Below are 13,036 nucleotides of genomic sequence, written 5' to 3'. Positions count from 1 at the left end.
CAGAATAATAAAAAAAATCTGGTTCTTTAAACTTCACACCAAGCAAGTTTTAGAAAACAATTTAGTAAAATAAATTAGATTCATTACGAAAAATCATAGAGCAAAATGCAAGAATACACCCTGAATGCTTGCCTTTTATTTATGTACTATAACACAGCTTGAGATTTCCTGAAAACTATATCTAAAAAGCACCATGATACTACTAAACTCTTCTTCTTTACGTGCCATCTCCACGACGAAGGTTTCGGATCTAAGAAACAGACGTACCGTAAAACGGGGTTACTTTGCTCCACATTTTTTTTATAATTATGTTTATTTAGAATCTACATCATTACAGAGTATTAAGTAAATGTGTTACAGGTTTTGGGCGTGAAGGAGAGACATCCAATGATGTCTCACCTTATTCTATTTTGGTTTAGTTTTGAAGTAGGTCTTAGGGTCAGGTTCTATCGAGTGTTCTTGTGGCTGGACCATTGTTGAATAATTCCCTTACTAGCTCAAGAAGACTAAGGTATTAGCACATTGCTGGACAAACTTGTTAAAGTCATCATACATACTCGTGTACGGTTGTTGAAGCCGTCATTTTAGAAATTCATTTAGCAAAGCATGTGGTTATGATGAGCATTGATAGAAAGACAAAAAGAACAACGGAATTAAAACCATACACTGAAAAAAAAAAGACCTGTACATCCTAATAGCGTAGAAAGTCGCTATAAATGGCTAAGCAGCATAAGCAATATAATCATTAAATAATCATAAAATATAATCATTCAATAATCAATGTTTTCGTATCTTTGTAAAACATATTGCAACTTCTAGATGCAGTTTCTAGAAGAATAGAAAATGCTTTTCGTCTAAACTATGTTCATTTGTTAACACAGAAAAAAATGATACAGACGAGAAGAAATTAATATAGTTCTCAAATATTTATACACGAAGATGACATTGAAACGGTTGGAAAGTTTACATACCTGGAAGAAGAAATATGTGCCGACGGATCAGAAGATGGAGAAATATGGAAGATAATAACGCAGGCAAACAGGGCTTATTTTGCCGTCTCCCATATATTTCGGTCTAAAAATGTCCACCGAAATACAAAGATGAGAATCTATGAAACCTTAATTCGACCAATAGCATGTTATAGCAGCGAAGCATGGGTCCTGAAAGAAACATCCAAAAGCAAACTCGATACATTCGAAAGAAAAGTACTGAGGAGAATACTAGTACCTGCGAGGGTAAACGGAATCTTCAGAAGTCGATACAACAACGAGCTTTATCAACTTTATAAGGAAGCACCACTGTCAGACTTCATTAGAATACAAAGATTGCAATGGGCCGGACATTAGATTGGAAGAGGATAGGCTAACAAAAAGAGCACTGAATGCTAGAATGCAGGGAAAGAGACCGGTTGGAAAGCCAAGGTCACGAGTCCGTGTATGGAGAAGATCAGCCACAGACAAGCAAGAGTGAAGGCAAAAAATAAAGGAGGCCAAAGCTCAATTTAAGCTGTAGTGCCGTAGAAGAAGAAGATGTTTATTTGTAGAGAAAAGTAGCTAATTATATTAAAAACGTACCACCACCTAGCTTTATAAATAATATTCTTAAATGTTTCTGAATAATATACAGAATTTTTCAAGAAGAAGATAATGAAAAACATTACATAAAGCAAAATGAAAACCAATAAATAAAACATCTACAGTTAGCTAAAATAGATCAACTGATGCAAAAAAACATACTAAATAACTTACTTTCACATATAGGGAAGGGCGAGCTCCAATTTCCTGAAGGTAAACAGACTACTTCTGGAGCTCCTATCAAAGCATTTCCGTTGATGCAGGAAAACTTAAGTCTAGTGTTCATTTTTGTACTCTGTGTGTTAACCGTAAGTCCTCTTCTTTGGGGTACAACTGGGCAATGAATAGCTGAAAAATAATAAATGTTAATAACGTTTGGAATTTTAAAATACAATTTTTACCTTTGACTTCGATTTCTACAGAGTGGGTGTAACGAGCAGGAGTGACGCAGGTAAACAAACCAGAGTCATCTTTGGATGCATGGAAGATAGATAATCTGTATTCTAGTTGTGGATCTCGTCCTGGATCTGTACTCCATCCCTCTGGGTATTTTCTATATAATAAAAAAGTAAAATGTATTTGGCAATATCGTAAGGCTTATTTAATATTCACTGCTACACTGCTCATTGCATCATATATTAAACCAACCAGAAATTTACAAAGATGACGCAGTGAAACAAAATTAAATCCAAACAGCGCTAGGTAACATATTCGATACACCACTCTATTACATTCACTTACGTGGGTGGTACAGAAAGTATAGGACGATTGCACATAACCACCGCCGCAATTCCGTGCGAAACAGTTACCTCTATTGATAAGCGCACACATATCGAATTTGGACGGTCGATAAAAGTTCGATCGAACAAATTACTTTGGTGGCACCAAGAAACAATGTGAGCCGAGCGTGCATACGACCGCCAAATGGCACGGCGCGGCGTCGATGCGTGTGGCGTTCGATCACTGCCACTGCATGGACGGCTGCTATGATCGCTACGTCCATCCAAGGCAAACGGTACGAAACCGCACAGACATAGATCTTTGTCGACCGACCATAGAACCAGTTAAGTTTTTTAAACACTGCTCAACGTACTTAGTTCTGTGTTGTTCCACCTAACAAATCTTCGAGAAATAACTAATTAATTATCCTTAGCGGGTTTTAGTTTCAAAAAAAAATTATTAAACAAGTAGCTGAAAGAAATGCACCTTAAATAACATTATGCAAGAATACTATTTATTAAAAAAGATGTAACAAAATATGCAAAACTATGAACAACAGGTTAATGACACATATATTTATTTTATACCTAAAATTTAGCAAAGTGTTAAACATTATGGAGAACACCAGTGCAGTTTACCGTGCCTTTTACTACAACGAAAGGTTTTCTGCGAATTCCGTTAATGGTTTAAAGGTGTAAGTTGGTTGAATGTACTGTAATAATATAAGCTCGGTCACTTTGCAAGACTTACTCACGTACTACGTAAAACTCTCTTCGTTTATAGCAGAAAAATAACGAATAAAATTAATAGTAATCAAATACGTTTTTTTAACAGAGTGTTTTTGTAATTGTGCTGCATAAAATAAAGTGTTTTAAAATCAGCAAATACTATTTACTACCAACACGACTAAGAAATTATTTTGATAAGGGATTCTTCAATCCAAGTCTTAATATTCAGCCAGTTCCAGCCTCTGTCTCGTTACTTATGTTGTAAAAAAGAGACAGTTTACTACAGCTGAAAAGACTCTTCTAGACATGGAAACAAATGAAAATATAAGGAATACCTAAATGTGGGTACACCCAATATTAACGGTTAGGTGCTAAACAGGAAAAAAGAGTGGGATGAACTTATTAGCAAAATGAAAGGAAGAAGAATGGCGAATCGCCCGAGATTAACCTCGAATGGACTCGAAGAAGATTAAAGAAAAATGAGGGTCCTTCAAAAGTTGTTTAATGTAAAACAGATTCAGAATAAAGACCTTCTATACTTTTTTTATCTCCATATAAAATGGATACGTTAATGGTTCTTTAAAACAAATATATTTACGTATGCTGATAGACCAAATAAACAATATATAAAACTCACCGATAATCGTGGCTAATAGTCCACTTTGGATTACCAAATCGTCTTATCCACAAACACTCCATATGCAGGATAGTTCCTGGATATACAATTAACTTTCCTTCGTTTGATTGCGCTATAGGTCCTAATTGGTGCCGAAAAAGAATCGTCGGTGGTTTCTCCATGGAATAATCGTTAGCTTGGTTAAGACCAAAACAGGCGGGCTTCACTCCATCCCACTCTCCTCCCATGCATCTTCGTTTATTGGGACCTTAAACGTGTATAATAAAGTAGTATTTTAAATAATTAAAACATGAAATAGCATTTAAATGATTTTGAATACATTTTGAAAAAAACTAGTCCTCTACGCGTCAATCTCACTTTAGTTTATAAAGGTTTGACAATATTCTTCTTTAATCAAAGATGATCGTTTTTTTTTATCCTATGTGTTTGTTACTTTTTTTAAACTATGAGAAAAAGGACTTATTATTCTACAGGCTACTGGATAATTCTCTTCTTTTATCTATCTATTATATATTTCCATGCCTATACGACTGTTGCGATCAGAAATAGCTGTTGGATTTGATGGTTAGATCGTGTTCAGACAATCTTAGCCAATCTATAATTTGATTAGTAGAGATATTTTTATTCTGTTACATCCTATTTAACGATATTTAATTGAAAAGCAGTTTAAAATGTCTCTTCTGAGGAAGTTGTTGCGTTTTATGTTTTATTTTATTATAGAACGTTATTAGCTTTGTAGAAACTTATTTTCTTATATCTGAGGCGGTCAAAAAACGCTTTCTAGATAGAATTTTAACCCATGAAAGACTGGAGTTGCCATATGGCAACACTGGTATTGACGTACGAATCTTATTATTTTGAGGTTATGTTAGTTTGTTTTGTTTCCAAGAACGTGCCGGTCTGCAGAAAATAAGTGATTTGAAGATATACACCTAACAAAAACTTAATTCGTTGGTGTTTGTGAGATTTTATAGTCACCGTTTTTGATGGAAAAATGGATATAAGATTTGTGTAAGTAGCTCAATTTGTCAATTACTTCTGAATAACTATTACATCTAAGTGGCTAAAGTAACAATTATGCTCTAATAGAAAGGTCATTTTCCCTCTGTGAATATTTGACAACCCTTGAAAAAAAGCGATCTTTTACAATATTTTGTTTTTATTCATCGCGTTTCCATATGGCAACGCTAGTATTTACAGGCATCTTGTTTTTTCAGGCGGGGTTTCTCTCTACAAGAAGCTTTGAACATGGTTTACGAAGATGACGTCAACGTTAGAAATATTTATGTTGAGCCCCCAAATATTGGAGACCTCACTGATGAAGATTCTGGCGAGGAGGATGGGGGAGGATTCATCGACAATCTGTCTAGAAAACAGCTGGAAGCAAATGTTGAGGTGCAAATGTATGGCGAAGAAGCAAACAAGGAGGATGACGACATCGAAGAAGATGCAGTTCAAGCGATGGATATTTCCCAGAAAGCAGCGGAAGTTTCATCCCACAAACTACCTCTCAAGTGAAGAAAATTGAATACGAGTCCCTAAATTGGATAACGGGTGATTTGGTCGACAATGCCGCTAGTTTCCCAGAATATAGCTACGAACCATTCAATACGTTGACACCTGTCGAGATGTTCGAATTATTTTTCGACGAGGATATAATTGGTTACACTCTCAACCAATGCACGAGTTATGCACTACAGAAGAACTTTCCCGACCCCAAAATTTCCGCAGGAGAAATGAGGTGTTTCTTTGCCATTTTGATTCTATCGGGGTATAATTGGCTCCCGGGAAAAAAATTTTACTGGGATACGAAAGGCGATATGGGTAATGCAATGGTCATGAACGCTATGCGAAGAGATCGGTTCCTTACAATTTGGCGTTTTTTCCACCTTGCAAATAATGAAGCCATCGATGAAAGGGACAAATATTACAAGATCAGACCCTTAGCTGACTATTTACAGAAAAAATATAAAGAATATTACGTCCCTGAAGGCGAATTAAATTACGACGAATCTATGGTGAAATACTTTGAACGCCACTCATGTAAACAGTTCATAAAAGGAAAGCCGATTCGTTTCGGATACAAAGTTTGGTGCCTCAACACTAAAAGTGGGTATCTTGTAAGCTTCAACATGTACCAAGGAACCGATCCCAAAGCAAATATTCATTATTATACAGTTTTTGGAGCATGTGCGGCTCCATTCGTCACAATGCTCGATGAACTGCCCAATGATAAATCAAGATTACCCTACAAATTTTTCTGCGACAATTTATTTACGAGCCTCCACCTTTTGAAACATATAAAGGATCGTGGCTATAGCCTTACCGGAACAATACGGGAAAATCGCAGTCCCAAAAACTGCCCTATAGAATCGAAAGCTAATATGCAGAAACGCAAAAGGGGTGATGTAGAGTCAATTCTCGAGAGAGAAACTGGTATTATAGTTGTAAGATGGTTGGATAACAGCGTCGTAAGTGTAGCGTCAACATGTTATGGGGTGGAACCACAATCGCTCGTGAAAAGATATTCACAAGCTGAAAAGAAAATCATCCAGGTTCAAAGTCCATGCCTGATTGGTAAATATAATAATGCAATGGGGGGCACCGACCTAATGGACGAAAATATAAACCGCTTTAGAATAGGAATGAGGGCAAAAAAATGGTACTGGAGCTTGATTACCTGGATGCTAGATGCGACTATACAAAATGCGTGGGTGCTACATAAAAAATCCGGCAACAAGTTGACACAGTTAGAGTTTAGGCGTGAAATTGTGCAAGCCTATCTGACCAAATACGGAGTGCCTGCAAAACAAGGTGGCCGACCGTCTAGTTCAGTCTCAAGTCGTTCCTTTCATAGAGTATCTGATGATATTAGATACGATGGAGTTGGGCATTTACTGGAACCAGTACCAAATAAAAAGAAAATTAGGTGTGCAGGTGAAGAATGCAGGTCGATCATGAGAACAAGATGCGCCAAATGTGAAGTAGGTTTGTGCACAAAGTGTAATGTTAAATTTCATACACAGCTATAGAAAGTTTTTTGCCGATTATCTCTCAATTTCATAGAATATTTTTTACTTTTATTTTATTCGGTTAATGTAGCCATAGGAACCTAGCGTTGCCATTTGGCAACAGGCAATATTTTTAGGTTTTAATATATTTAATAATTATTTTTGTCTTTTTCTAAGTAAGTTTTGTCCATTCATAAGAGTTATTTGTATTATTTATGTAAAATAAAGATTTTCGAAAACTTCGTCCTTCATGGGTTAAGCTACTTGCAGAGCAACCCTATACACTATGTTCATAATATGCATCCTAACGCCTCCTATTCATTATCAAAGTAGCAATCTTCATTGTTTCTTTTGCCAAACTATTTGTGACGATATTTTAGTTAGCAGTATTCAGTAAGGAGACCTGTGATTAATTCAATTATGTGTGTTCTTAAGATTGTAATCAATTAATTGTTCCAAATATGCAACTGCTAACTATATTGACTTTTTGTCACTTCATAAAATAGTTCGAAGGATATGAAGAGCATTGTTGCGGACTGAATCGATGCTTTGTTCTTCGATATTTATTGACTGTACTGAGTTATTTTTAGCTGTTTAAACAATAAGCTACAGTTTCTGACTTAAACTGCAAAGTATTGAGATACACTATGTAGACACAACAAAAAACTACTGTACTGTATATTGCCATTATTTGAAACATGTCTTTTCAGTTATATCTACTCCCTTATTGACGAAAAATATATTTTGTGACAATAGCTTAGCTAGTACAGCTGTCCCAAGTACAGACACTGTAAGCGCCAATTCGAAAATTGTTCACCAGAGCAGAAACGTGAAGGACTCAACTTCTCAAATTTCTATTTTGTTTGAAAAAAAAAAGTGAACACACATTAATATAGCATAAAATATTGTTTTTATTTGGGAAAGCTAAAAATATAAAATAAAATATCCCAATTTGTAAAGACATTAAGTAATACAAATTATACTTTATTCACGTCAATTTCATAAATATATAAAAAAAATTGGTTTAACAACATTTTAATGGTCATTGTCCTGTAATTGTCGCAATCCACGGTTATGGAAGAGATCGTCCACCACTGTCTGGGAGACCGACAAATTAAGCCAAAACGATCTTCTGTTCTCATGCATCAAAGGAATAAGTTTCTGTATTATTTCATCTATTTTGCTTTTACATATACCTCGTACGTTGGTATTCTGCGGAAAATTTAACACCATGAACCTTACTTGCAGGAATTCAAGCTCCTGATAGTTTTCATCTTCGAAGTTGGTTTTGAATTTAAGGGATCTAGAGCCTCGTGAAAAGTTATCTTCTACTATGGGATGTATTAAAAATGTTTTTAAATGATTATTTTCATCTACCTTTCGAGGTTGCCGTTTCTGTTTTGGTCATTCGAATGAAGTTTGTACTTGAAGTACATTTAAATTTTTTCGTGATTGTCTTATAACAGACAATAAATCTTGAAAGTCAAATACATTTAGTGCTTTTTTAATTTGTTGCTCAATGTTGCCATGAACACCATCAGCAGTCATGTGTCTATGATCTTTTGTACGATATTTGAAGGTTATGTTGTTTACATGAGAGGTATGGATATCATTATTTACCATAATCACTAATGCAGTAAACAAATAAGTTTTTATTTTGGGAAATCAAAGAACATCAGAGCTAATCTTGTAATAGACAATACAACGATTGAGCGTGTGTCCTGTTATAAATATCTAGGTGCTTGGATCACAGACGATACTGATCAAACAAAAGAGATTAGATGTAGAATAGAAATCGCTAGATCAGTCTTTAATAGAATGCGCAAACTCTTTTGCAATCGTGATATCAATATAAAGTTACGAATACGAATGCTGCGGTGTTATGTCTTTTCTACCCTGTTGTATGGAGTAGAGGCTTGGACACTAAAACAGTTGACCACAAAAAACATCGAAGCTTTCGAGATGTGGTGCTATAGGCGCATTCTCAGAATATCATGGATGGACCGCGTCACTAACACGCAAGTACTCCAAACTTTAGACAAAAGATGCGAAATTCTAAATGAGATAAAAACTAGAAAGATGGAATACTTGGGGCACATTGTGAGAGATGAAAAGTACGAACTTTTAAGAAATATCATGCAGGGCAAAATTAAGGGCAAAAGAAGTGTGGGAAGAAGAAAAATATCGTGGCTTCGTAATCTACGTGAATGGTTCGGGTGTAGTTCGATTGAACTTTTTAGGCGCGCTGCTAACAAAGTCGCAGTGGCCATGATGATTTCCAATCTCCGCTAGGAGTGGCACGAGAAGAAGAAGAAGACTGCAATTATCTGCCAGAAAAACAAAATTGTTTGTATCGCGCTCTTCTTTAATTAAAGCATATATTGCATCGATGATATTAGAAACATCACGACCGCCAAATGCTTCATGCCAAACCACTGAATAGTTGGAACTTGATTTCTTTTTTAAAGAAGCGAAGACTTCATTATAAACAACGAAACGACTTGTAAAAAACACATCTTTGCTTCCTGGCATAATTGGTAGCAATAATACTTTTTGCAAGTCAAAAGAAAAATACTCAGTTTTATTATTTTCTGGTAATTCTATATCAATTTTGTAATATCTATTAGCATCATCTGCTTTCTTTTTGTGTGCCTCCCGTGAGGCTTTTTTGGTAGAAGATACAACCGAATTATCTATGCATGTGCTGCTTGCTTCTACAAAGTTTTTATATTCTAAACAGTTAGAGCATGAATCCATTTGAGGCATGTGTAAAGATATTTTCATTGTCTTCATCATTTTTCTGTAAGTTTCAATTTTACATATACCTGGGTTCTTTAATCTGAAGTCATTAATCATTGAAGCAACTGTTAAACTTGAAGGTAAATATCTAGTGAAAGGAGCATTTTTTCGGCGGTAATGACCTCGATTTTCTTTTACATATGCATTAAGCGGCTTCTTTTTGATAGCATATGATAATAACCGAATCACTGGTATACAAATAAAATACTCTTGTTTCATTTGTCTTATATATATTATTAGCAGCTACTGGAACTCTTCTACATAAAACAGGCCTGAATGAAACACATTTTGCAAGCCATAGCCTTCGAGTTGTATCATCTGCGTCCCAATATGCATTCCAAATATCTGCTCGGCATTCTTCGCTTAATTCCGAATAAGACTTCTTACACTTCGCAGTGCATCTAGGAAAAATGGGATGTTTATTTTTGTTATCTCTAGTTTTTCTATAGCTGACATTCTTCTTCTTCTTCTTTGTTTCTATGGCTTCCACGTCATGGTGATACGCCAGCTTAATTTGTGTCTTCTTGCTAGCACAATGTCAAATCTAAATGATCAGTCACGTTTCCAGGCTTCGAGTCAGGTTGGTAATCTGTGTCGGTAATGCTATCATCACTATCCTCATTCTGAAGATGAAAGCTCTAAATCACGTCTAAGTATTTGCTTAGACGTTTGCAAATCGATTGCTCGTCCCTAAAACCAAAATAATACTGAGAATAAAGTTCGATATTATCTGTAAAAAATCTTTTACCTTTGAGTATCATTTGTGGATGATTCTTCCGAGTCGTTCTTGTTCTGATTTAGACACATGTCTAGTATTAACTGAATATTGTAATTTTATTCATATTTGAAAACTAATCAGTAAACAATCTTGGGTTTTGGCGAATCTAAATTCTATGATTCCCACGGTAAATCGCTGTAAATCTCAAAATTAAATAAAAACACTCTATATCCCGTATATACAGTGTTTATGGAATATGGATATAATGTCTTAAATTGCCTGTTTGTCTGTTTTAAATTGGTAAAGTGAAAATTAAATGTGATATACAGTGTTTCTTAGCAACCATAAATTGTGGTTCTACTAATTTTTATTTTTTTTTGTTTCTTCGTAAATGATAGGTAGTAACACCCTATATCCAAAAATGCGATAAAAGTGATTTTGAAAAAAAAAATGAATATACAGTGTTTCTACTTGGGGCAGCTGGGTAGCTCTTGTGACATGCGCCGTCCGGCTCACAGTAGCATACCTTTTTTTAATTACAAGGCGTTAATTACAGGCGTCTTCATTTCTAGGTATTTCTTATAAGTCCACATTGAACTTTTTTTCTTGTCAGTTCTTTTATTATCTTCTGTATTACTTATAAGTCTTTTACTATAGAACCTTTGGGACTACGTGATAAAATATAGCTATTGGCTCTATGATTGTACGTACGAAAATATTACATAATTATAAATTTACCTATCATAGCAAATTTTCCTATATCCACACACCGGCTAATCAGAATGGCTCCTGCAGGAAACTCGACCACTTCTTCCCGAATTTGTTGATCGTTAAAAAATGATATAACGTTGGGTTCCTGATTTCTAAAGATGCAAGTACTGTTGTTATTTATAATCTGCGTTCCAGCAATATCATCTGTGTCTAAAACAAATAATTTGTTTACGAATCAGATCTATATAATTAGTGATTAACGAATTTTTTAGTAATATTAGACTATCAAAACATGCATCTTTAAAGTAAATACGATAAGAATCACCATAGCTGCTTTAATAGTTTTGTCACGTTATTAAATCAAGTTTTAGTATATACAGTTGAGTACCATGGTACAATGAATACACAAGGTATGATACATAATGTTCCAAAATCGGTTCGCTTTCGCGCATGACGTAGTCAAGAACGCTTATTCCCGCAACATTTGAATGTAGTATAGAAAAGACTTTTAATTTTAAGTTTTTTATATAATTTGGCTAATTTAATTATAGTAATTATAAAGAGATGATAAAATTATGTTATTATATTATTTTAATCATAAATAAAATTTTGAGGTTAATTTAAATTTATTGATTTTTGGTACAGTTATTTTGTTAACATAGATATCCTTTATAAAACAAGTTTTAATTATCTTTTATTACACGTAGGTGCAGGTTAATTAACTTATACTCCAGAGTTCGATATTTCAGATGTTTAAAAAGATACAAAAAACTGGTAATGAAGGTACACAAAATTTGTACGTATATACCTACTGAACAAAACACAAACTTAAAATAAATAATGATAAAGTCAACTTTATTTAGATCGGATGAGCTAGCTGACCATCGAATATTGTAGTGTAGTGAGGTCACACAATATTGCACAACATTTTAAATGACATCTTTTGTAATATTCAAACATAAAATTATCTTAATATTGTTTATAATAATGATAACATTATATATTTTAATAATGATAACATGATTTAACAAAGAAAAATATCTTATTCTGGAAGATGCTAAATTGATTTTTTCCGAAACAGTTCTTATTGCAAATTGCATAGCAGGCTTAGGCTAGTTTCTTACTTAACAAATCGATATGAAAGAACCATTTAAGGTTGCTGTCTAAAAAAATAACAACAATTTTGCAGTAACATGTTAAAAAGCTTTAAACTGATATATTCATATGAATTCTGGGTCTTCGTTAATCTATAAAATGAAAAATATTATAATGGAGTTTTTTCTAGTTGCATAACTAAACATCACTCAGTTTATCCAACTGTTTTTAAAACACCTATTTTTAACAGCGATGGTTTATAAAGATGTGGAATATTCACTTGCGACATGTACATATTTGTATAAAGTATTTGTAAGCATATATCTAAAGTATTTTTCTATTATAAAATAGATGACTCAGTCAGTATTGAGTTACTTTAAAATATATTTATTATCTCATAACTTGCAATTTGCAGATAACCGATATTATCGTCTAACTTTTGTTTTTATACAAGCCTTCTGTCTTGCCGGTGTAAAGTCGTCTGAAGTCGATATTTATTGTGTTTTGCGTTTGAACTTATTTGTGCCTTATTTTTATATTATTATATTGTTTGATAAGTAAATTTTGCATATAATAATCGGTAGGTTATAGTAATGTGTATATTTTTTATTTTACTAAATTTCATTATAACTCATCTAAAATTACATATTGAATTGTAAAACAGATTTTTCTTTATTGTAATCTATTTTGTTTTTATTTCAGTAAAACTGCTGGGAAATGAGTGACAGTGAAACAGAATACGCAAATCTACTACTATTTACCTATTCACAGTATTTCCTCTGCAGAAAATTTTTAAATTTCAAAGGATTTGCATACAGAAAAAAAGCTTATATTATTAGTATATGTATGAAAACAAAAATTAATATTTCGCCTGAATCCCTAGGAAAAGTAAAGGTTTTATGCTACTGAAAATATATTTTTTATTCAATTATAACCAAAACAAAACATTTAAAAAAAAATTTGATCATTTTTTGACCATAATTTCAAAATAGCTAGTACAAAATAGATAGTACGTTAAGCTGTAATAATGGGTTCGAGGTGGT

General features: G+C 33.8%; 1 protein-coding gene across 3 annotated transcripts in view; it reads right to left on the bottom strand.

Annotated features, from left to right (window-relative positions):
- Positions 1–13,036, bottom strand: part of Hasp (Hig-anchoring scaffold protein) — a 115,229-nt gene that overhangs the window by 15,088 nt on the left and 87,105 nt on the right. For all 3 annotated transcript variants that reach the window (XM_072534278.1, XM_072534279.1, XM_072534280.1), the window contains 4 exons: positions 10,926–11,108; positions 3,660–3,906; positions 1,976–2,127; positions 1,749–1,922 (listed from right to left, as the gene is read on the bottom strand). In XM_072534278.1, the coding sequence (XP_072390379.1) occupies positions 1,749–1,922; positions 1,976–2,127; positions 3,660–3,906; positions 10,926–11,108 (756 nt within the window). The remainder of the gene's footprint in view (positions 1–1,748; positions 1,923–1,975; positions 2,128–3,659; positions 3,907–10,925; positions 11,109–13,036) is intronic.

Source organism: Diabrotica undecimpunctata, chromosome 6, assembly GCF_040954645.1.
Source record: "Diabrotica undecimpunctata isolate CICGRU chromosome 6, icDiaUnde3, whole genome shotgun sequence".
Classification (NCBI taxonomy): Eukaryota; Metazoa; Arthropoda; class Insecta; order Coleoptera; family Chrysomelidae; genus Diabrotica; species Diabrotica undecimpunctata.
The sequence above is the reverse complement of the archived record's forward strand: the minus strand, read 5'-3'. Positions and strand labels throughout refer to the sequence as shown.